The sequence below is a fragment of the Papilio machaon genome, chromosome 6, assembly GCF_912999745.1.
Source record: "Papilio machaon chromosome 6, ilPapMach1.1, whole genome shotgun sequence".
Lineage (NCBI taxonomy): Eukaryota > Metazoa > Arthropoda > Insecta > Lepidoptera > Papilionidae > Papilio > Papilio machaon.
In genome coordinates, this window is record NC_059991.1 from 3,561,024 (window position 1) to 3,588,422 (window position 27,399).

The window sequence follows — 27,399 nt, forward strand, 5'->3', positions numbered from 1 at the left end:
GCTTTTTAAGGGATATTGAGAATTAGACAAAATTTTTACTCATTTTGAGGTTATCTGTCTGTAAATCAAGAAATTATCTATTTTTTAAATATCAAGATGGCATTTAAAGTTACAAAAAATAACTCGAATAAAATATTTTTTTAAAATAAATTTGATTTATACTACTATAATATGTGGGCCAAAGAAAATATAGTTATAACTCCTTTAATACTTAATTGTAAGGTTAATAAAGTCTACAATCGCTCGTTCAATATAACATTATATGTACTTGAATATCCAACACCAAACAATTATATTGCAATAGTAAGGACATAAAGAGCAATATAATACTCAAATTATTTATTATAACAGCATTAATACTCAACGATACATCAACAATAAACACAAAAATAAAATGTATAGTAAACGAGAAATATGCCATTAAAGTACAATTACTATTTTTTTTCGACTGTTTAAAACCAAAGATTCAAAGATTTCAAGGTTAAAAACCTTTAAAAACAACATTTTATAAGCAACTTTGTTCACTCCGTGCTTGCGTGTTGATTAATTACATAGTGTTTTTGTGAAAATATCTGATTGTTTATTAAAAAAACAAAAGGTTATTTTTCTGGATGTTCTTGAATTTTTTTTATAAAATGTTTTGTTTTGAGTTATGTAGTTACATCGCTGGAAGTTTTAATACATTAATTAATAAATGAAAATAGGTTTGCTTAAATGAATCTATGGTAACATTAATTAAAAATAACTTTATTCGTGAACATAGTAAATTAATATTTACATAACATTATCAGTAAATAAATGTAATTCCTAAAAAATAAACTATAAAAGAAAATAAAGTATATTTACATACAAAGAAAATAGCATCCCGAATTGAAGACATGTAGATTCAAAATGCAGATTTACTGCCGCAGTCAATCATTAAATGGTCACTAAAATAAGTAACTTAACGTAGATATAGATAAATCTACACTAAGTATTCTGTAAGTACCCATGAAATGACTCTGAGTACGGCAGTTAAATTCAACGCAGAACATACAAACACAATACAACTAGTACGAAACACGATTTAATTAACAATTCGATAGTTGTTCCTAAAAATCTTTGTACTTATAAATAATATAAGGCTTTCGAAGAAAGATCCATAGCATTTTGTGCACATAGATAGGGCTGCAAATTTTTATCGATAAAATTAATTACAATTATCGATAACATCGGCGTCGCATTATCAATTTATACCGATACAATATAAACATGATAAAATATTTATCGAAATTCATTATAACATTCAGTTAAACAGGAAAGTCATCTGAACAATAATTATGTACCATTTTAATTTCCGATAAGGATTGTTTTAGTTTTTCCTTTCACTTTGATTTGATTTTTTTAAGACAATTGCATTAAAATCCAAAAATATTCTATAACAGTCGATAGATCGGTAAGCGATATGTTATTGCCTCCGAGATTAATATCGACAATTTTTATCGATATTTTAATTGCATACCCTAGACCTAGATAGATTGAGAGTCGAGTTGTCCACTTTGTGGGCGTTGAACACGGGCGCGGTGACATACTGTACAGTCTTGCCACCGAGATGACACCCTGCCACCGAGATGACACACTGCCACCGAGATGACACCCTGCCACCGAGATGACACACTGCCACCGAGAAGACACACTACCAAGTACCTAGTCAATTTAAAGCGAACACTTGGTGACCTTGGTCTCATGGAAACTTCGAGACTGTACCGTTTTAAAGCTACAATAAAATCACAAAGGACACTATGAGACTGGTCTCCGGCGGACGAAGGCGTCGGCCGCCGAAGATGCGTACGAGTTGGGAACTTCGGACGCCACCTCCTGCTTGTATCCGTTCTTTCCATTCAACGATATCCCGTTCTCGTTCATAACAACCTGTAAAAAAGACAGGTAAAAATTAAAATCGTTATTTATTTCAATGAGCAACCGTTTTATGGTAAATTACATGAATTTTTCAAGGTCCGACTCGACCTAATACAATGATAATGTATATATTATTTATATATGCTGTATTACGTAAAGGTGAGTAGATGACGACTCTTTGTCAACTAACATGACTATAGACTTAGACTAATGATTACAAAGCGAATTAGATAATCAAATATATAGACCAGAGATTACCAGTCTTTTTTTCACATGACCCTTTTCCAAATTTTACTAGTTGTGGTGAAAATCCGGCTTTTACATTCCTTCAACTTGTGAATGCTGGATTTTACTCCCGCTGTCCGGGTACTCCCTGGACCCCAGGAGGTCCCACCTTTACTACTTTGCGATTCACATATTACAAAATGAAGATTACAACCATTTTTCATTTATATATTTCATATTTCTTCACCAAAAAATTTAGAGTAACTGGTGACAAATCAAATAAAAATAGTGCGTAATACGTTTTGTAACATCTTACCATACAAAGTCCGTTGTTGGCCTTGGCCTTCCTGTCGGCCTTGTTGTAGCGTGCCTTGTAGAAGTCCGAGAAGAGGAAGAGGAAAAGGAAGCCGTGCATCGCGATCCAGTAGACGAAGGGACGCGGGTACTGGCACGACGGCCGGAACAGCACCTGCAGCTGGTGGCTGAAGATCAGCACAAACTGTACCTGCGATACCGCAAACAAGCCACATTATACCACTGCAGTCTCTCAATCACCTTCTACACAAAATAACAAAGCATAAATAAAGTATTTAACCCTTGGATAAGATATAATGAACAATGTCAGAAAAATAATTGAAAATAGAATTAGCGTATAAGTTTTTTTTATGGTACATAAGATTTGAAAATGCGTATATTTTAAGACTGCAATAATAAGCAGTTATTTAACACTGCGGAAGGAATCGAATAACAATTCTTCGACATCAGTCTTTAGACCACATCTCATCTTAATATTTCAAGTGGGATCGTGCTCAAGTCTTTAAAGTTATAAGTTACAATGAAACAATCAAATTTTGATTTAGTAATCATTGTTCTTTAACAATTGTCCTTAGTCATTTCCTCAATAAATGCATTACAAGAAATATATAATTACCTAAATATTGCATAACATTTTATATTTGAATAACTTTTAACATATAATGTACTAATATGGTTATTACATTGAAATTGTTTTATATGTAAATAATGATAGGTACAAGGTTTGTGACTGACCCATCAGTATATTTAATCAAAGCGTGTGTTCATAAAACAATAAATACCTCGTAAAGTCCATTGAAATTGATCAAACAACATGCTCCATTATTTCTAAGGTAAACTAAGGTTAGTATAGCCAAGGTTCTATGTTAATCCGGTGTAAGCAGAACATGCATATATGTAAATGTAATGTAAATATTTACTTTTATACATTTCAACTGACACTTAGCAACTCTTACCCGCAAATAATCAATACTTGTTTTATATTTATAAAATCAAACTATATACTACATATACCATCTTACTAATATTATAAATGTGAATGTTTAGATATAGGGATGGATGGATGTTTGTTTGAAGGTATCTCCAGAACGGCTCAACGGATCTTGATAAAATTTGGCACGGTTTTAGAACATAGTCTGGAAGAACACATAGGCTACTTATGCTATTTACTAGACTTTTTTAATATCGTGCGGACAGAGTCATGGGCGACAGCTAGTGTTATGATAATTATAGTAAACAACACAACATTCCATTAATGTTTATAGCCAATAGAAAATTTCAAGACGTAAACCTGATATGTCAGTTTCATACATTTTTTTCTTTTCTACTACTGATGTTTTGCCGTTGAAATGTTAACTTAGTCTAAACCTTTAAACCAAGATCAGTTCTAGTAAATGAATACACAAGATTATACACTTATTAATAGTACCTTGGTTTATCAAAATAGTGTACGAGTTATGTACTACGCAACCACAATATTATGTGGTTAGCTTCATCTCAGTGCGGGTTCCTTAGGTGTCAATTTTGTATTAAATATTATCCCATTCTATCTTTGCATCTCCATGCGTCTGTGTGTTTGCGTGTGTGTGTGTTTGACTTACCATTTGGAAGGCGGTGAGGTACTTCTTCCACCAGATGTACTTCTGATACTTGGGACCCATGGCTGACACCATGTAGTAGAAGTACATCACGATGTGCACGAACGTGTTTAGCAGCGCAAAAAATGTGCTGTGACCGCCTGCGTCAATGAGAAATGACATTAATATAGAATATTGTACTTCGGTTAAACCATTAGCACTTACTTCATATATGACAAAAACATTTAGTTTGTTTTAAAGGCAGCAAACTATAGTTAGTAAAAAACGACTAACAGTCAATAAAAGAACTGTTTGGACAAACATATGATGACCGTTACGTATGTACATATAAGTAAAACATTACGTCATATTTTTAACATTTTTTTTTCTGGCCAGTATTAATAACTCACGGTTTAGTTTTGGATTGTTAAATTTAATAAATATTAGATACTTTAATTTAATTTTGTAATTTAATTATTTTGTCATTTGTTTTTCGAGTATAGTTTTAATCCTTCTGTCAGTATTTTATACATCATATCAATTTGAAGTGTTTGTATGTAATATTGAAAAAAAAAAAACATATTTTGCTCACATGATGGGGTTGCTGATAACGAAAAATCACTTTTTTTTGTTATTCTGTCTGCCAGGAACGGTTGGACCGATTTTGACAGGAAGGTAGCTAATGTATATTATGTGCTGACGAAGTCGCCGGCGACCGCTAGTAAATATTAAAGAGAGAAAGAAATAACAGGTAATTGTCGTAAAGTCCATGCGTTTTATATACCATATTATCGCAGCATAAACTGTTAAATACTTGCTTTACTACGTTACGCAGTATTATGTATTATAAAATTGCTAAATCATAAAGTAAATATGTATTATATACTGCGTATGTAACAAATCTTACAATATTTAAACTTCCGTTTTATTTGCCACATAAAGGTTAGTACACATTTTTAAAAACGAGTTTTATAATTTTGATCCTAATAGAACAAGGTAGGGCTTGGTTATGTTTATATGAGATTTTATTGTATAATCAGTAAAAATAAACTGGTTTGTTTTATGTACAACAAATCGAAACAAAATATTGCATTTATAATTGTCATCATTTCCCTGGCATTAGTAAGGCCCCAGTTACATGGGATCGACGAACAAAGTTTTATTTTTTACTGCCTGTTTATCGCCAACCCCACTTCGCGTTTATAATGTTGGTACAATGTACTATTTAATTACCTTTATATGTATAGTTAAGTATTTTTTATTCTTGATAATTTCTTTAAATCATAAAGAAAATGTATTCACTTAGATAAAATCATACCTTGTTATTATTAGTACAAACATCGTGTTGTTACTCCGCAATGTTTACCTATACATTTAGCATGAGCTAGAGAGATATGTTAATCCTAGTCTTGCTATATCTCTTAAGTCAGTAGTTGTTTAAACTTTTTATCATATTTATTTAGCACATTATAAAATAATTTTAATCTTAACACATTGTATATTTGTTGATGTAATCAAATATATATAATTTTTATTTGTGTTACATATTCGGTTTAATATCGTACGTAAAAATTTATTCTTAAATAATATTAGTTAACTGCGTTAACCGGAAATTTATTTTATTGGTTTTATAAACTGGAATAATCGTTTACATGTAAATAAATGTAATGTAATTATAATAAATACTTACATTTATTACTCATAACACAACAGCCTGATATAGTAGAACTTGAGCTTATTGCAGGAAGTTTTATTGTGTATTTCCATTACCTTAGCCATAAAATGAGGGTTATGTTTTTGCCTTTAGATGACGCAATAAAGCAATTTTTAAATAAAAAATGACAACTTAATGCCAACTTCGCAGTTCACTCTACAATGTTCAAAGTGTCAACGTAAACATAAATCAGATACTTGTTTTGACAAATGGGAAAAATAATAATAATTTCACGATTTCCGTATTTGCAATATTAAAAGCTACTTATCTAGACACGCATAAATATGAAAATTATAAGTAAGTCGAGGAGCAAGAGTACAACAACACAAAAATAATCTGTCTATGTTTTTTTGCACGTATATAATACTTTATTACGGAATTTTACGAAGTTAAATTGTGTTTACGTACAACGTATAAATAACAATATTATGCATATCTTTGGGTTTTCTGTGAGAGAGGTTTTTCCAATTGGTCTATTTGCAAATTAATAGTTGCAGGCTATTACGTGGAATAAATGTTTTATTTTGAATCAAAATACATATATAATAATGTCGTGTGTCGTGCAGAGACTGGTTTAATGATCACTTATTTCTCATACTAAATCATCCTTAGTGACCATTAAGACTAACTCTGAGAATTTAATTTAATTTTTTATGATCAATTAAGTACTGATTTTTTTTTATCTTTATAATTTCGTGGTAATTCACTATCTTTCAAATGTGATTTATTAGTTTGTGTCGTGACGTTTGAGTTTACGAAGTTTATATAATAACATTTTTTATCGCGATAGTGAAATGCTTTGGCATGTATTTTTTTATTAAGTCAATTGATAATATTGACGCCCCCACCGAATAACCCTGTAATAGGAAAAATAAAATTTTTCAGAAGCAAAAAACTGTATTTCTTTAATAACTTCGTCAATAATTATTGTACAAGAATCTTTTAGATACCAAAACAAAGCTAATTTTTATTGCTTCATTGTATTTAATTTTCATTCATGTATTCCGGGCGTATTCTGTGCTATGAAGGAAAAATGATTATATTGGAAATAAAAAGAAATCTGTTTCAATAATGACTTTTTATCTCCGTAATTAACATTAAGAAAAATATAAAAAAACAACTTGTAATAGGACCTTTGGATGCCGAATTCGACGGAAAAGCAAGAACCCGGTAAGAGTGCATTACAGGATTATTCGATGGGGGCGTCGATATTACATTTTATAATAATAAATATCGACGTTTATCCGTTTGTCCTCGATGTGTTCCTAATCCATTAATCGGTTTTAACACTTTGGTAATCTGAGAAGGTCTGAGAGTAATTTTGGACTGAACAAATATCAAAAATTAAGAAAGGTCTTTTTACTTCATATTATCTTAAATAGTGTGTGGTGATTGTGTGACTTACCCGGTGCAAACTTAACCCCGAACCAGACGGACATGGGCATGATGCCGTGGTGGATGACGTGTAGAGTGGACACGTGCTCGTTCTTCTTTCTCAGTACAAAGAACAGCGTGTCGAAGAATTCAGTGAACTTGCTAAAGTAGTACCACCAACATGTGTTCGCCATCTATACATAAAACATATGCCTTTTTAGCACTGATGTACCTCTGGATAGCTTGGAAATCAAAACTTTTACTTCGTTCCGACTCAAAGCGCCAGTTAAAGTTCCTTCATACAACAGGCAACGTAAATCTTCGAAACCCGGCGACTAAGTCACTAAGTTGATATATTATACAATGTTGTAGTGGTTCGTACACAGGTACACGTCATTTGTTCTTTAGTCGCCAAAACCAGTCGCTCGCAACCTGTTTGTCGAGATCGTCGTGAGAAAAGTCGTTGCGATTTTCAAGATGGCGTAGCAAATCTATACAGTTGACATGTCACCATGACTATTCCGACCGAATAGACGCCTCACATCCACGATTCAACGTTGTGTGTACAAGTATACAATATTAGTTTCGAAGACTTACGTTGCCTTGCGTACGTAGGGGCTTACTATCGGCTAACTCCATTTCTATTTTGAGTTTCCGTTCAATAAAAATATAAGTTCTTCATTTATTCAAAGTTGAACTCTTTTCTGTAGTGTAGATAAATGTTTAGATATGATTACAGGTGAGAATAATACAAAAACAATATATATGTTTTTCTTTTTGCAACAACATTTTTAAATACAATATCTTGATAAGACAAAATCTTGGTACTTTGGCAAACAGTTTTTGCGATGTGAATTGTTAAACTTTTTTCATTTATTTGACTGAAACAATGGCAACATTTAAGTGTTTACATGAATCATATTTTTTATGTTAGTTTTTAATTTATAACATAGAGCTTTATGCTCTGATGATCATTTTTTACGGGAAGTATTTTCCATAAACCATATAAATAAATTTATTTGTTAATTTAACAATCGATGTTTATCATTAAAGGCAACAAAAATGGTTTGAAAATTTTTGATAACACAACTAAAAGGTTTTCATTTATATCTGTTATATAAAATAAAAATATCTCGCTTAAAAGTGGACAATAAATACGGAAGGTGGTTATATCGTAATTATATTCTGAGAAAAATGATCGTTAACTTGTTTGACTAGGACATGTGGTCGGAATGGAAAATTTAAACATAATCTGTTTACAATATTTTTTGTAGGAACATAAAACACAAGTAAAAAAAGCTATAAATACAGTTTATACAGGTATCTGATTTAGAATTGTCTTTCAAGTTATAATCTGTTGTGAGATGAATTATAAAACGTAATTTACTTACCCTCATCGCTCGAGGGTGTCTTGAATAATCGACGAGTTGACATCTGATATCGTAGTGGCCCAGCCAACCGCTCATCAGATACTGTGAATCAATCATACAAATATTTTGTAACATTTAAATCTCTTGTTATCAACATATGGTTATATCTAATCTCGGTATAATTTATATTTGTTTATTTTAAGTGATTTTTAAGCATTCGTAAAAAGCGACGTCGACATTTATTGATTACTTTAAAACTAAGTGAATATGAAAATTGTTTCACTATTTTATAGTCAATCCTTATTCTTTGTATAAATGAAGACGAAAAGCTAATAGTGAATATAAAGTATACCATCATAAATTCAAACTCGGAGGGAGCTGAGCACGAGAAATTTCCTTAGAAGCGATCTTGCATAACAGGATCAATGAGTAATTATTAATAGATACTAGACGTAACGTGGCCGTAGCGAGCGCGGTTGGGAAATAATAGATTAAAATTCATACGAGTTGCAAGTAGGTCGCTAGCGATTCATTAATGATGCTGACCGTGCCTTTGAAAACACAAACAGTGCGACCGACATTTGTTCATGTGTTGCACCATAAAATGTGCCAAAAATATATCATAAATTTCCAATAAGAAATACAAAAATCTAGCTCCTTAGCATTCGCATAATTATTAAACACATAACTCTCGGCGCTACTGATATAAATTTTCCGTTAACTAGTATTAAACTTTTACCGTAAACGTAGATTGAAGTTTTTTTTCTTAAAAACAAATCAACAATTCAAGGCTATTATGGCATTAAAAATAAAACCACTAAGCAGTAGGTAATTGTACTAGTTTTCTTGCAAAAAACCTCATCTATAAGATGTAACATTATTACGTAAATATATATATAATGTTTAATGAACTCCATAATGTGGGAATGCATCTTACTTACATTTAAATTTAATTGTAAAGACATATTAGTGAACATTACAATTATTGCCATTGTACACCGTGTGATTAACTTATTCAAGGATTACATAACGTTTCGGCGTGTCAGAAGAAGGGTAATATTAGTTCCCATGATGTTCTTCTATTAGCATATCTTGTAGCCTAAGGGTCTTGATAGATCTTAAGACCAGTTTTCAACTAACGCAACAAGCTTCACAACTTACGACTTTGTGCGACTGCTATTCCTATGGTAGTCGCGTACGTCCAACAAAAGGGCGGCGAGTCGCTAAGATTAAAGTAAACCCCGAAAAAAAAAAAAATATATATAATAAGTTATATATATATATAAAATATACAAGTTAGGCTATGCTTCTTATGTAGATATTATTCTTATCTATTAGAAGGAATTATTTGACGAGTAAATGAATTGGCACACTATATTTTGCATAAATGTCGTGTCACGCTTCGTAGTAGTTACTGATAAATGTATTTTAAACAACAAAATGTCATTAAAATATCATAAAATATCTGGCAATATTTCCAAAGCAAAAATTATTGGTAAATAGATCGCGTGGTTTTAAATATTAAACGACATTATTAAAAATAAACTATTTTACCCCAGGATAATGTAGTTATGGCGAAGGAATTGGAAAAATCAATTCAGTAGTTTTAGAGTACAATACAACCGAACAAAATTGGACGACATTAAAATAATTTACTAAATATTGAACAAATTAAATGTTAACGAAAGTTGTCTTTTGTGATCTTAGACACATCTTACTCTTTTTTCAATAAGCGTGTGCACGTCTGTGAACGTACTCAGGGACAAGGTCAGTACTTAATATCAAGTGTATTTTTTTCATCACTTATTATTGATAACAATCCATTAAAAGCATTTTATTATTATCGACGATTTACATAATTCAAAAACAATGTTTTTTTCTTGGTTTTGGTTACGTAATAAAGATAAGAATTTAAAACGCATTTGTAAAACATTTTAAGAGCTTTTCTAATGTCATTGTTTATAGGAAATGAATTTTACCTCGTAGAAGATCCATGCGCTGAATACGGTCTGAGCGAAATTGTAAACAACGAGCACATTTCTGAGTTCGAATGGCTTGCGGTTGGCCATTAAGGTTGGTCCCAATTTTATAGCGCAGAAGGCATAGCACAAGCAAGCGGCCAGCGTTGGCCACGGAGACGACATCATCGGCCAATCGTTCACTCGGGGGTCTAAAACAAAAAAGAAAGCATTAAATGGTTTAAAACTGTACATAAAAATCTATTATTAAAGATTATAACTTTATGCAGTGATTTTGTGCTCTTAACTTTGTCGCTAGAAGAGTCGGGTACAAAAGTAGAAAGAGTCTAGCGGAAGTGCCGACTAGACAGAACAACGCATTCATCCCTTGTAGGAGGGCTTCACTCGAGCTGCGCAGAGAACGTGCCTTTCCAACGGTTATTGGAAATAGGCACTTTATACTTTCTTTGCTACAAGACTGACACGTGGGTAATGTTTTTCACCCACGGACAAGGGGGCATTTTTTCGCGGCTATGTAAGTATTTTTCTTACTTTTTTTAGAAGTTACATTACACGATAATATACTAACGTATTAAATAGAATTATCTTACATTTTATATGTACATCGTATATACTTAAAATGTAAATATTTTCCTCGTAACATACGGATGTTTGATTTAAGTGATCTAAGTACCACTTGTAAAAAGTAAACTTGAGCAGGAAAACTTCGAGTCCAGAAAACTCAGTATGAATTAAAAGGAATAAAGTACGATAGTTATGCACAACGAACTTAATAAGAAATTTAATACTTTGCTTACTTATATTATAAATGCGAAAGAATGGATGGATGGATGTTTGTTGGAAGGTATCTCCGAAGCTGCATGGATCTGAATAAAATTTGGTATAGAGGTAGAAAACTGTATTGAAGAACACATAGGCTACTCAATAAGTTTTTTAATTCCGCGTGGACCGAGTCGCGAGGAAAAGCTAGCAAGTAAGTTATAATGATTGATCGGTAGGCCGATCGGCCCAACAGGAAATAACCATAAAAATACACAAAATAACCTTGTTCATAGTTAAAAAAGACATTGGCACAATTAATTTCCATTTCACGTGAAAAATACGTAAACTTTTTTAATAGGTCCAGATAAATAGAGCAACAATTGAAACTGGACATGACATGTCCCTAGAGGACAAATTAATTTAATTAACAAGGCCGCTCCTTCCAAAATAATTTCGTTTACTTACAAACAATATAAAATTCAATTTTGTAATTAATGTTTACGCTGACCTTTTTTTATTATTTTTTTCTGACGTAAGAATTGGAAGAATTAAGGATATTTTCGATGTTAATGTGTACGAAGCAAAAATACACAACCACTCTAATTATGCAATGGTTCAGGTATTGTTCTTTACGACATCAAATGAAATGTCATACATATTTCCTAGCCTATCGTAACCTCTACAACGAAAACCTGTATTGTTTTGACAATGCTCTGTGCATCAAATATAGTTTAACTTTTTTTAAAAGTTGTATTGCTCACGTTATAAAGTAGCTCTACGATCATTGAATAATTGCTAAGGGGACAAGTGTAAGCCTTGGGGTCAAATACAGACAAGACATACACTTCTAAGAATGAGTGCCACCTTTAATGTATGGATTAATGTAGTACATGTGTAAATATAAGACTTTAACTTTACTAAGTACTCGTATTGTAAATAACTTTACACAACAGTGGAATTGATGATTCGTTAATATACAATAAGAGTTGCGTTGTACTGTTTGTGTTTATTCATTACATACAAAAATACAAATTTCCCCCTTTTTACATATGAGTTCATATATACATAAGTATTAGTATATATAATTGATATTAAGATTTTAAGAGTAGCAAAGGTATTAACCATATCACTTGTCAGTCTGCAATACTTGTATTAATGTAGAAATCAATCATAGTTGGTAATAAAAAAATTGCAAAGAGTATTACATAAAAAATTTAAATATATTTCATACGAATTGCAGTTTCCGAACGGTAACTTGAAAAATCTAAATAAATTTCGCTTTTATATTGTTTCCGTTTGATATAAATTTAGAAAATTAATATGTAAGTATATAATTTGTATATATCATAGTTTTAATTGATTCTATTTTGGACGGTGTCACCTTTCAAATATTGAAAAGATATTAATATCAAATTAATCTTCATGACCGACACAAGAGTTCTACGTTAAATAAATTAATTTTCATGTACATATTTGTAACTTAATCACATTTCGTAAGTTTTTATATTTATTTTAATCAATAGTATTTCTGGTAAGCGGTTAGGAGGTTATGAGACAATTTGTAATTAGTAAATGAATTAAAACTGACCTTACCTTGGTTGTTCTCAAATTAACATAAAATGTTTATTTTTAAGACATTAAACAGGTCAAAGTTTTGTTAATCATTATGCTAATTATTTTATTGCATTTATCTTAGTACAACGAGTTAAACCTTCTATACAAACAAAGTCTGTTTATATCTCTACTAATATAAGGAACGAAAATAGGATAAGGAAATAATAGAGACATTTTAAGACAGGTAGAGTGTAATATTTTTTTAAAATAGGTTACTTCGACACCAATTTTGCACATGCCGATTGGTTTATTTATTGTCATTACACAACATGTTACGTGTTCCAGATGAACGCTTAGTAAAAACTCGGGCTTATGGAAAGTCCCAGTCGTAACCTAGTGGCGTACTGCAGGGGAGGGGCTACGTTACGGTAGTGATGCTACATCAGCTGAGTTTAGATCAGCGTCGGTTTACGTAACGTCGTTGAGCAAACGCCTCAGATGACGCTGCCCGGCTATGAGCCGGTCAAACGAAAGTTAATTCGACTCGATCCGCCTAAATTTACTAACATCCAGTTTGTGGAACGTTGCGAAATTACAATTAATTATTATAGTCATTATGCAATTTACGTCGCTCTGATGATTTGCAATAAAATGATACAAATAATAATGTACATATTGAACTTTTGTGAAATATCTTTAAAACACATAAATCTCACAAACAAATACATTTTACAGTATTAAGTTTAAAGTCATTATTTTTACATTTAGAAGTATCATCGCTTCTAGCAAAAAAAAAAAATGAGATTACGCCCCATTAACAAAGGTTAAAATATTACCTTAAAAGAATTTGAGAGAAAAGTAATATTTAAAATAATTAATGATCATACATAGTTTTTTATAACATGTAATACACCAGTACCCTAAATACTAACGTCAATTTGTCACGCAATCGCGTGTTAATTACCGAATTTTTTTAATCTCAAAATAGAAAATTGTCACTAAATTAGAATTAAACTATGTGGTAGCTACTTCATATATTGCTGCGACTTTCGGTAAACATATTGAGTATAATAATTAAATGTTCAATTTATAATCTAAAACGTCGAGAAGACGAAACTGAAAAAAAAATACATAATTTTGTTAAATTCTGGCAAAATTCCTTTCAAGTGTTTTTGAAGAAGTGTACTTCGAACGATTGAAAGTTCGTCCGAGAGAAGAAAAGAAAAATCTTACAAGAGGAATCAAATATTCTTGCGCTATTGTCTAAAACGTCGAGCACTCGTGAAGATATTATAATTATTTTCACTGTCAACTAAGCAAAATGAGTTTAAAAAAAAGTATAAACTTACCACTTTTGTTGTCCATAAGGTCTTTGTACCAATCATAAACGGTTTCCATTTTTGCTGGGTTCTACTAACAACTAAAAATCTGCAACAAACGGAAACATCAAATTAGTAACGTAACACAAAGAACTAAGCCAAATATATCAAAGTTTTTGGTTAATTTCTCAATTACCTATATTTATGATCATTGGATAGATATGGATAAGCAATAGATGGTATAAGCAATATTCTTTACGTAGTTATTCTTTAGTAAGGTGTAAATATAGTTTAATACGTTCTATTCGATTTTATTAATTACGCGGTTCTTGTACTAATTGGAAGAACCAGCGAGGTGTTTCCACAATTAGGCTATGAAACTAACATCGGGTACAGCGCGGTGAGTGTACACGTTAGTTTTGTTCGGCAGCGTGCAGCTATTTCAGCCGAACGTTGGTTTCGTTAATTTAAAGTTCGCATGACCGAATTATATTAAGCATAAACACTTGATTCTAGAATGTGTAAACTTATCAATTTAATACAATAAAAGACAAGAAAAATTGAAAGTGACGGGAAATTGAAAGTGTTTTTATTATCACAGATGTACTAACGAAACAAGATGGCTGGAAGTAGATAAAATTAATTGGTTCATTGTTAGTAATAAAAGTGTTTTTTAAAATAATTGAATAAAGGCAAAGACCTTTTAATAACACCCTTAAACTCTTTCGAACGACCTTTTTAACCGGAGTCAGAAAATGATCGACATCAAAGAAATACCTTTCGTGTTGTTCAGTCTTATAGAATGTTATAAATTTGTATGGTAATATACAAATTAACATGGAATTAGTCCTGGTAACATATTTATAATTATGAAATATATTTGCAACATTTATCCCAAATGTCATGTGAATTGGAGTTGTGCAGTTTTTGTTTTTAGATGGCATACATTTTGAGGAATTAACATTTTTTTGGCACATAAGGGTCATGAATTACATAAATACAATAATCTAGACCACATCGTTAAATCAGTCTAGTATTGATGATGGTTACATAAGATTTGTGCAAAGGAAAAAAACATGAAGATCAACTCTGACAATATTAATGCAAAGCGAACGTAATCGCGCATAAAAACATTAAGAGAAAAAATACGTATGTAAATGCGGAATGGAAATGTCACTCGATATGTGTTTTTATTTAGAACTTCGAAATACCCTGATTCACTTGTTTTTCGCTCGCATGCAAACTGCGAGTGCAACTTTAGTGTTAGTGCTGCTTTAGCAGTTCCAATGATCCCTTATAACTTGACTCAATTGCACATAGTTACGATATTTCATCAATATAGGCTGTATTCTTGTAAACACATTTATGGATATTTTTAGATACGACTAAAAAGCTCATCAAGTACACAAAATGTTTTGTACAAGATACCTAGTACAGTTTTGTGCGTAGCGTATTTATGGCGGAAGTACGAGCAATGTAAGAGTTGCGGCACTCGCTGTCCTTAAAAATCGTGAACGTTTGCAGATTTCGCATACGGAATGAGCGATTAAAGAGAATTCCAAGTGTTACGTCACACAACACATGGCTGAGAGAAAGGGGGGCGAAATGGTGGAATAACTTGTTTACTTGTAGTCAGCAACTTGTGTTATTTTTTGTCTACTATGGAAATTACATGTAATGTGGAACGGAACATACTATTAGATTTTTCTAAATTTTACGCAAGCAAAGTCTACACCCACTGTATGTTTTGTGCTGATGTAGTACACTACATCAGCACAAAACATACAGTGGGTGTATTTCTCCTCTTCCCCGGAGTGTCATAGGGTACACCCTAAATCGAACGACACCTGAATCGTCAGTGGTTTAGGCTCTAGGCCATATCACGTTGAAATATACGTACATACAAACCCACATACATAAAAACGAGCTTAAATACGTGTGAAAAACATACCATCTTGACAGTCGGGTAAAATTTAATTGGGTTCGAAACTGTACGATACATTTGATGTTAATTTCGGTGGTGTGAACTCACGGTTCAAGTTTATTTTTAATTGTAAATGTAAACATAATGTATTAAAATAATATACATAATACACAATTGCATGCGCCATATACTAACACTTCATTAATTTTCTAATAATATTATCCTATTTTGAACAAATTTCTTGATAATTAAAAATCTTAATTAATTAGTGTTGTTTCACAGAATATGAAGACTAGAATTTCTTATGTACACGTCGTCGTTGATCGTGTCATATTAACAATCGCATCGGAAGTGGCGACAGCACGTTTCGCTTCTAAGCGCACGTTGGGTATGCTTTCGTGCTATTGTCACGTTCCACGAATGTCACACAAAACAGCACCATCTTAAATCGGATACTAGATATATGTTGTTGCTTGGAATGGTTTCTAGTTAAGCTATAATAACACAAACAGTAAAGATCTTTTAATCTGAAAATAAATTTTTATAATAACGTTGTTAGAACATTAGCAAAGTTGTTATACGGTATTTTATGATCATTTCTTTTTAATATTTTTCAGTTCAGACAAAGATTATTGGGAGTCAATGGGAGATATTGTGATTTCTAAAGATCTATGTAGATCACGCCGAATAAGTACTGTCTATTGTGAATTTTTTTCCGAATTTCTCACAACCCGCAAGAAAGCGACTTTTATCATGATACACTTACTATATATATATATATGTGTGTGTGACAGTTTTGATAGACGCCCTAGACTAACTTATAACGACATAACACTAACTCTATTAAAATAATCCAGCCTTCATGCCTAGTTATTTTGATAGATCCAGAAAATAATAATGGGACAAACACACAATATATACAAATCTACATATATTTGTATACATGCGCGCGTAAACCAGTGCCATACTAATAAGACCAGGTAATAAATGGATAAAACGAGAAATCTAATAAAGGGATAACTATATTGATAATGACACTTATAAAAGCAATCAATCATTGCGACTGGGTTTGTGGGTACTTAGAGTTATAATATGCAATGACTTATTAACTGCTTAATAATTGAAGTCAACTTCAAGGTAAGGTTGCGATTTACCGCTGGACCAGGTTCCTTTTCAATGAAAACTGACTTTATGAGCGACCTTCTGTCATACCAGATGACATCGAGGCTATCTGAAATGACTACGTTACTTTATTTTATTATTTAATAATTATCAATATAGAAAATGCCACGATTTAACAGTTACTTTGTAGGTGTGTCAACTTAAACGCTTCACAAAGTTATCACGATAAAATACCTTCTAAGTTGTGTTATTAATCATTTTACTAAACTGAAAACTAAATAAAGGCTCTACTAATGAACATTTGCAAAGTTATACGTGATTTCTTGGGTAATTTAAAAAATTCCGATTTTTTCAGCGATTAGCTTTACAAGATTGAAAATGCGCGCCTTTTTATTCAATATAGTATTATAATTTTATAAGCGTTATGTTAATATTCGAGAAAAAATATTTTATTTCAATATGTACAAAAGGTAATTTCATTCAGCAATCAAAAGTATTTCAACAATTATTGATCACGTAATTGGTACTTTACAGGATAGAAGCGTGAAAACTGCAGGAAGATGGGACAAAGCACGAAACTGTTACGTAACTGTTGTCACACATAGAGTCTGTTATACGAGACCTTGACCCGGTCCCCGCGTTACCGACTCCTTCTTACACTTGAAAATTATTTAAGTGTTACACACCATCCGACGCGCATTATGTAACGTGGAAACTGTTACTCAACGCACAAAACAATACTAATTTGCATCAATTAAAATATTAAAATTATTTTAACCAGAGATTTGTTTCAATTCGATTGCAGAAAATTAATTTACATAGCCCACTGGAAATGTATGTCAAATACGAATAGATAAACCAATTAAAATGTACATAAAGCTTTAAAATTATTTAATAAGGAGTTCGCAAAATAAATTCCAATTCAAACAACCGTCATACTTGTTTAGTTTTGTTGCTATGATTTAAGTAAGTACAGGAGCTAAACTAAATATGTATCATTAACAAAAGATGGGCGACGTTGAATCCACCTCTTTAAGAAGGACCTGGTAAGCTATATGCATTAATCAATGAGGAAAGAGTTCCATTATTGGTCGGAGGAATGTTTATAATTCACGGGATCCGTGCTAGTGTCGTTGGGTCGTGGCAACTTTCACTCGTACTGCGACTTACGTAAGGACGTTGCGCCAGAGCGGGCCGCGGAACCACTGACCCACTGCCACAGAGTAGCGCCGCCGCCGCCGGTACGACCCCACTATCCACCACCCGACACCGACACCCATCCCATGGAATGTTTGAGAATGTTGCGTTATGTTGCGCGTGCGCATGCCTTGTGACTTTTACAGGGCTGTTCGTAAGTTACAGGAAATTAAGCAAAATGGAATTCAACTTCTCGTGTATGACTCAATTTTCTAATAAATGAACTCATTTTTCATAATAATGTGTTCAATATGGGAAGGATGAGTTATTTTCAAGGAAACACAAAATAGGCTAAGGGAGAAATATTTTTGAGGAAAAATAGCGAATATCTCTTGTTTGCGAATTACATCGTATAACAGCAATGTAGTAAGGAAAAACCGAAGTAGGTATTTTATTAAAATAAAAAATAATTGTCATTTTTTTCAATTCTATAGATAAAGTATTATTGATTAAAGTAAACGGATGCGTTCTCTTTTTTCCATAAATATAACCTCACATAATCAAAGTTACAATAGTTGACTATTGTTACGATATCATATTGATAAACATAAAAGCAAAAAGTATTCGACTTTTTTTTTGTGAATAAATTAATAAATTGCAAGCGTAGTGCCCCTAAACGCATTTCACTTGAATACGTCACAGTCGTGGACTAGTATTACGGATGAACGCACCCAAAGAAATTATATGCGGCCAGCCTCATTTACATTGTGAAACAATAGAATAAAAAACGATTAATTTGTGCATTGGCATAAGCATCGAAATTGAATTTGTTATTTGCAACTCTTTATACAATGTGTTTGTCAAAAGCATGTAAAACAAATGTTACATAGCATTGTTCTTTATAGAAAACAAAATGATTGTATGAGAGACAAAAAGTTCGTGTTTTTGTGATTTTTAACAACATCATTATTCGGAGGCAACTAGACAAAAACGCGCATTAAAATATTTTTCACAAAAACTTATCATAATTATTATTAAATAAGAAAAATACATTGAGCTATTAATCATATTTACTGCTGTTAGTCTTATAGTTTTTTAATAAGCTTCGTCGAGTTAAAAAATGATAGTTTTTGTTTATCAATCGAAAACCAAGGGCAAAAGTCAAGGATTGTAACTCGATGACAGGAAACGAAAGATGACCTAGTACGCAAAAGACCACAGATCTTGTTAATATAGTCATCGTGGGCAGTTCCGTTATCACTTTTTACGTACATGTCTATTAAATATTACCGTGAATTTTTAGTGTCAAAGTTCTTGTACAAACAAAATTGATTGGATTCTCATTACGAGTACTCCTCCCCCATTGCACCCTTTCATATTAAAAAAAATCCAAAAATTGGAAGAAACATACGTACAATAACAGACTAGTTCATTGATAGTTTGAAATACTCGCGAATCTTCGTAGCCTACATGTAAATGCAGCGTTACGTTAAGTGTGGGATTACGTTGTGTTGGCGTTTGTAAACCTTGTTTTTTTGTAATCTGATCTCTTTAGGTGGCCTCAAGAACAGCGAGTCCTTATTGGTATTGCGGAAAATTAAAACAAAATTACTTACTATCGTACAGACAGTAAAAATTACATACATTTTAATTATTTACGTATTACAACCTTGGTTCCGATCGCGACTCTACCTTCTAAGGACTAGAAGTACTCTTACATTTGTAGCTATGCTGTGTAATAAATTGTCCTCTGCGAATAATAACCGCCGGGTTCTACTGTTCAAAAATGTACCGTCATCATCTTCTGCAGATGTTTCTCGAACCACGATATAATTTTGTTAAACATAAATGCAATAAAAAATAAAGTAGGAAACTCACGTTAAGGCTTTAGAAAAAAAAATTGGAAAATGTTTTAAAAAACCTTATTGCCTATATATTTTTCCCATACGGTAACTCATTTTATTTTTGTCGGCAACTGTTTATATGGAATTCATTGAACAAATTCGAAGATAACCAAATTAAAGATTTTGTTACAATTTTGTATACTGTTTAATTACTCTCATTTTCTAAGGGGTAGAAAAAAACAATTTATTACTATGGAAAACAAAGATTTTTTGTTAATTGGAAACTTCTTTTTTAAATATTGTTTCGAGAATAGTAAGGAAAATAGTGTGAAAAAGCTGTTAAAATGGAAAATACGTTAATATAATCAATTTATTTTGTGACATATACTAAATATTAATAATAGTAAAAACATTGTTTTAAAAATAATGCAAATTATTAAAGAACGTTTGCTTACGTTAAATAAAAACATATTTTGCTACAAATAAAAATGAGTCCCTTCTAAATGTATAAATAACTAAATATCGCAGTCTTAACCGTGCAACATAACAGTAAAAAATAGCCGTGTTAACCTTCATATATTCAAGATAATATAATCAACAAGAAGCATTGTGATTATTTAAATTAAACTTTACTAATAGTTTAATAATTATTTTAACTTTAATAATAAACAGTTAAGATGGCTCGATGTTTGTTAGCAGGTAACTCCAAAACGTTTAAACGAATCTGAATGAAATCTGGCACAGAGATTACTGTCTCGAATAACGTTTAGCTTGCTAAGTTTTTTTTTTTATTTCGCGCATATGAAAGCAAAAGCTATGCTTGCTATGTAAATACAAAAATCGATGTTTGTGTCTATGTGTTCCACAGCCACAAAGCCACTTGACAGATTTTGATATCACTTTAGCAGGATGATTAGAATGCACCCGAGGATTGTGCACTAAAAAAGTGTATCAAATTTAATTACACTTTTACTCGCGCTATGACATTGGAAATTGTTTTTATTATTTAGACTTTTAACATTCATTTGACTTTGGCATTGCACCGGATGCCGAGTTCAGGTAGTAATGCCTATAAAAAACATTACTTAAAACTTAAATTGAAATTGAAAACAAGTAGGTACGTGACGCAATATACATAAACATATAGTCGTGTAGTCTGCGGTCGAAATCAATACTATAAGATAAAGTAAGTAAATATATAAAGTAACTTTATCGCACGGGAACCGTACACATTTCCGGGATAATAGGTACCCTATGTGTTCTTCCAGAATGTGTTCTACATCTGTAGCTAATTTTATCGAGCTCTATGCAGCCGTTCTTGAGATACCTTCTAATAAACACCTATTCATCAATGTTATAAATGCGAAGTAAAAAGTAATATAAATATATACAATTATTTAATTTCATGATAATCGAAATTATTACTGTTCTATTTAACCAAGGAACTGAAGAATCCGAGCTATCTCAACCTAATTATAACAAGTTGACAATTTTTAACATATTAATTATGTGATTTGAATAACCAGATATTATAATGTTTGTCATACGTTAACGTTTTAAAAGGCTCGGAGCTAAATATTAGGAAATAAGTAGAAGGAAGTAATGAAACTATATTTTTTAAATTTCGACGGACCTTGACTTTTAATACAATTGACACGTATAAATAGTAACTAAGATTAGATGTACCAAGATTAAAAAAAATATAATATATAAGGGATCTTTTCGTAATATTAAAAAATGGAGCATTATTAATTCACATCGGTGCAAAAACAGTATATTATAATTATATAATTGTCAAAGTACAAAAGCCGGCTTTAAAATATATTTAAGCACATAAAAGTAATCTTTCCCACAAACCTACGTAAATAGATAGGAGTACCGGTAAAGTCTGACCGGTTTTTTAACCGACGCGACGTAGACGTAATGATAAAATAAACATATCGTGAAAAACACTATTCGCGACAAACACTACTTTCCTTATTTCAACAAAAAAAGGTATTGACTATGAGAGTAATAACAGACATGATACAAATATAAAACATTTTTACAAGTTGTTTAGGAGTGAGTCCATGTCAAAATATTTCTTTTTTATATCAAAGGGTGACAAACGAGCAAACGGCCACCTGGATTCGCCGAAATAGCGAGGCGACCATTGCCCATAGACATCCGCAAATGCTGATGCGTTGTCTACCTTTAATCAAGCCATATATATTGTTATTAGCTGCAGCCTGCGACTCCGTCCGCGCGGAATTATAAAAAACTTAATAGGGATATGAAAAATAGATAGTAGCCGATTCTCAGACCTGCTGAATATGCATATAAAATTTCATAAAAAATCGGTCAAACCGTTTCGGAGGAGTATGGTAACTAACACTGCGAAACGAGAATTTTATATATAAAATTTAAAATTCTTCAGCGAGAGTGTTAAAGACGGCAATATGTGTTACAATCGATAATCATACAAGTAATAAATTTACACTATCCACGAGTATAATACTAGCGACGATTCATTTACTTTAGCTTTACCACGTTGCGAATTTAGAAGAACTAGTAACTTGTTTGTGATTGATTTGCCGAACAGTAGACAATGTTTCTTTTTGGGAGAATATTTCTAAATAATGTGTAAAACCGAATGTTTAAATCTATGAATTATACTTTTTTCATCATTTCCAGTATTCAAGGTAATTAGTTGGAAAATTTTAGGTTCATTAACTATAGCAAATTAAATCAAGTTCAAAGTCAATAACTGAACTGATTGAATTCGGAACACATCCAAATTTGTTTATTTTCAGTTATAACAATAGAAATCAACTATTGTGTGCAAATTACAACGTAAAACATTAACGTATAAAATAAAAAGCAACAATTTTGTAACACTGGTCAAAGCCGGTCAACGTCTGATGAAATTATCACTTGAGTGAAACATGAAACAAAAATATTCTGGTATCTTTCAACAACATAACTGGTTACTTTTAAAGTACTTTTTCGTTTCAACAAACTTATTATTAATAATAATTTTGACAATTATGATATATTTTTAAGACTTATATTCATAAGTATGAAAAGATTTGCTTTACCCCTTTTATCTATAACTTCTTGTAATTTATCAATGTTTTTGTTTATTTTGTTAACAACTTGCCTTTTCCTTACGGACGGTCGACATAGTATGTACTACTCTTCCATACATCTCTATCAGCCGTCATATCTGAATTCATTCTTGCGCATATTTCACACAATCCATAGGTACATCAAACTTACAAAGAATTCTGTTTACTGCATTTTAATCATTCTTGTTAAGATGTTTGGTAACCGTGTTTTGGTCTCCTCGTAATTTTACGTATACTAATAAAAATATACTAAGCACTAAAAACAAGAATACAATGTGTCAAATAAGACTTAAAATAAGCAACATATCATATGGTTTTAATTTTCGTAAAATAAGTCATATATCTTACACAAAATAAGACCCTGAAGAAGTTCGCTTTTAGTTCCGATTAAAATGACAAAACATACTTACAATTTATGCGAAGGCTTCAGTGATGTGACAACCCTATATCGAGCGCGTGTAGGGATGTGATGAGTTGAAAAATTAAATCTTTTCGAAATGTAGAGAGCGATGCGCACGCGCAAGTTAGCGTCCGCCGAGCGCGCAACGGACAGTGACTGCGAGCAGCGCAACCGCGGCCATACCGACTACGAGCAAGCTCACCTGCGTCACGTATACGTCACCGTCAGTCCTGACCGCCAAACTCGAACATCGCGAATAACTAACCATTTCCTTTCATTACTTTTGATTCACATTGTCACCCGAACGTGACCCTTGTAAAACAATTAAAATGTATGACTATAGAAATAAAAATTAAAGGGCTTTTGATAAATAAATCGGCAAAAAACTATTGAAAAAAATGACTTCCGCTAGGCGCTATCAACTAGTACGCGAACAAATATGGCGGATGACGGACGGTGGATACGGCTATGTTAGGCTTTATTCTTGAGCCTTATTTTTATTACATTAATAGGCAAATTATAACCCTGATTCTTTGAACACTTTAATAAAAATATTTCTCATAATTAAGTTTAAGGTCGTTGAGTTATGGGGAAATGTTTCAATATTGTTGCTGTAAAAATGACAATACTTCCATACAAGTTCCAGCCCTTTCAACCTTTTTTTATTTTAAAAAGTAGTCTATGTCCTCTCTGTGTACCAAATTTCATCTAAATCGATTCAGTAACTTTGTCGTGAAAGCGCGACAGACAGACAGTCAGAGTTACTTTGGCATTTCTAATATTAGTAAGATTAATTCAAATTTTAACACTTAAAGCTAAATTTTTAAAGGTGTTTTACGATGTTATGTGATCATGGTCCTACAACAACGACATAACACACACACGTGACCTCTGGGTAACGGCGATAGGGTAGGCAGAGACTACGATCTTCCATTCGGTCCTGGCACAACTAATCCAGTGCGAGGAGAATTGGAGAATTGGGTTATAAGGTCATGTCGTCCTATCCGCAACATTATATGATACCGATTCAATATCAATGTTTTAATTTATATTTCGTTGTAAGAGAAATAAAGTTATACAGTTTTGAACATGAGAGTAAAGCACATAAAATTCACCGTTGTACTACGTTTTTTCTAATACTACGTTGAAAGGTGTCCTAAAAATTTGTTCTACTGTAAACCTCAAATCAAGCGAGAACAAAATATTATTTCCAATCAGGTGTTGGATTATATAAAAATTAACATAAAGTTTAGTAAAATAAATAGTGGGAATATAGATGGATAAAAACGTAGATAAATATTGTTTATAGATATTTTCATTTTTACATTTAGAAAAACTTACTAATTTTTCATAAATTTTCACGAAATAAACATCAATTTGGTTCCGTCAAACATATCGAATTAAATCTTTATACAGTAACTTTAAAAATCAATAATATTGAAATTTGGCAAGGATTGATATTCAGTCGTGTCTATTTGTCTAATTATAGGAAGAACATTGCTGACATTGCTGTATTTATGACCATCGAAAAGCTAATTTAACAATCACGACAATTTTTTTTCTAACACTAGTTGTTACCCGTAGTTTTGAGCGCTTTATCAGAAAATTTGGAGGAAATAAGAGTACCTAAAAGTTAAAGGAACTCAAAAAACTAATAGCCGATATCATACTACAGACGATTGCAAGATGATAAGTTACCTTACTAATATTATAAATGCGAAAGTTTAGGTGGATGGATGAATGTTTGTTTGAAGGTATCTCCAGCCTCAATGGATCTTGATGAAATTTGGCACAGTCTGCAAGAACACATAGGCTACTTGTTAGGTTTTTTTTTAATTCCGCGCGGACGGTGTCGATGCCTTATTTGGGACCTCTTTTTCTTTCTACACTTCTCTTGTAAAGATGGATGGGAAAGGGCATAGGAAAGCTAAATATCCTATTTAAGTGCGTTTTCTCTGTCAACTAAAGACAAATAAGCAAGAAAATGTCTATGACCACCTTATACTTTAAAAATCTATAATAGAGATGAGAAAATATTTATACACATATTAGCTAATATTATTTTTTGTCTACATAAAGTTTCTATATTTTAATTGATCATACAAAAATGTCTATTTTTTAATAAGTCTGTGATAATCTTCTCTAACATTTATCAAGGTAAAAAGCATTACAAAGGTAAAATTATAGATTGGTTTTCTATAACTTCTCATCCTAGAGAGTATGGTATCATATGTTTAACGTTTTATAATACAGCAAATATAGTGCAATAAAGTAATATGGACTGGTGACAGATGCTGCTATCGCAGTAAGTTCTGTCAGAAGAATACTAAAAACATCTTAAGACAAAGATATTCAAATATTATTTGTAATTATAGGGAGGACATTGACAACACTTTCCTTGCAACATATTAGTCAAAACTATATATCAACAAATAGTTTCAATAAAAGTTGTTAGAGAAATGGCCGTTAGATGCCATAAAATAATATAAATGGTGATTTAAAAATATTAAATAAATTATTGTATTATTATTAATTAAATAATCCAAATAGTTTAGTTCATGATGTATTTTGTCTATATTCTTTAAATGTCTTTGACTTAGATATAGAAAATGACTTACAAAACTAGACATGACACCATTCCCATGACACTTTTTGACACTAACAAGGTGTGGTAGTCAACTGTTATAATTCAGTTTTACTTATGCCCAACGGGTTAGATAAGTTTGTTGGTCAATGAACTAAGATTGTAAGGTCTAATGTCCAATAAAATGACATTCAAATTGTTGTTTTATTAAACTCTAGGCACATACCACTTTATGAGGCGAAATCTTAAAAAATCCTAGCGCTTAAGATGACAAGATAGAATGTAAAACTCAAAGTTAAATGATAAAAATATAGAGGTAAAGGTAGCACAAGGGTTATTAGATAGGTTTAAAGCAACAACACAATTATATAAAACATACTGTATCCTTCTCATTTTTTCAAATATTATAGTTGTTGATATAGGTACTTAGAAACATGTTTGAAATTATTTTATTCTATCTCCCTCATGTGTAATTTATTCTCCATCTACATTAGAATATCTTAAGTAATGTAACATGTACATAACTATATTTTTTTCTTCCATTTATTGTCGGTACTACATTTAAAAAAACTTTGAGAAAAATATGAAGAGAAATTAAATAGTTCAAATATCAGAATAATTGAAATTTCAAGCAATGACAAAAATAATTGGAGTAATTTGCTTATAAAAGAAAAATCATAGACTAGAAATCTTTAAATTTGGAAATATACATAGGTTAAAAAATTGTTGTTAGTGTTAATTTTTATGGCAAACATTATCTTTTTTTTTCTAATTCTATTTTAGCAAATCAGAAACAAACTGCAAGAATTGTTAACCGCACGTAAAAATTATTCACGATACTTTCTACATTTTTTTTAGCAAGCATAGCGGCATAGCTACCAATGGGCGTTGTACGAATGCAGTGAGAACGAATATATCATACTTTTATTTACTCACCCTCAAAAACTCTTGATATCACCACGAAAAATATATTGGAAATTGAAAAACGTGTAGTACTGGTAATGGCATTCAAACTAACTATGATTCAATGCAATATCAGAGACGTTTGTCACCTCTTCATTTATCTACACTGGATGACTAATTTAGGTTATGGAAATAGCTCTTAAGGAGCTCTTTCTACTTAAACTTATGTTTTAATGTAAATTACACCTCTAACTTCATATCTATATTTTACAATTTTTATTTTTTAAATA

General features: G+C 31.6%; 1 protein-coding gene across 3 annotated transcripts; it reads right to left on the bottom strand.

Moving 5' to 3' along the window:
• Positions 1–835: 835 nt before the first annotated feature.
• On the bottom strand, positions 836–27,399 carry LOC106716791 (elongation of very long chain fatty acids protein AAEL008004). 3 transcript variants are annotated; one of them, XM_014510398.2, is made up of 8 exons: positions 27,143–27,399; positions 14,119–14,197; positions 10,454–10,644; positions 8,496–8,576; positions 7,136–7,298; positions 4,041–4,177; positions 2,441–2,629; positions 836–1,911 (listed from the first exon to the last, which is right to left on the bottom strand). In XM_014510398.2, exons 2-8 carry the CDS (start codon positions 14,165–14,167, stop codon positions 1,780–1,782), a joined length of 942 nt encoding a protein of 313 aa, XP_014365884.2. In that variant the 5' UTR covers positions 14,168–14,197; positions 27,143–27,399; the 3' UTR covers positions 836–1,779. The 3 variants fall into 3 exon arrangements, with proteins under 3 accessions (XP_014365884.2, XP_014365883.2, XP_014365885.2); XM_014510397.2 differs by lacking the exon at positions 27,143–27,399 and adding an exon at positions 23,633–23,797; XM_014510399.2 differs by lacking the exon at positions 27,143–27,399 and adding an exon at positions 18,305–18,360.

Bases quoted from the DNA above. Each gene is read 5' to 3' on its own strand.
- LOC106716791 (XM_014510398.2), bottom strand. From the start codon at position 14,167: ATGGAAACCGTTTATGATTGGTACAAAGACCTTATGGACAACAAAAGT. The intron at 4,178-7,135 runs GTAAGTCACACA...TCATTGACGCAG, and splicing joins CGGGGTTAAGTTTGCACCGG to GCGGTCACAGCACATTTTTT. The intron at 2,630-4,040 runs GTAAGTCAAACA...GCGGTATCGCAG, and splicing joins ACCTCACCGCCTTCCAAATG to GTACAGTTTGTGCTGATCTT.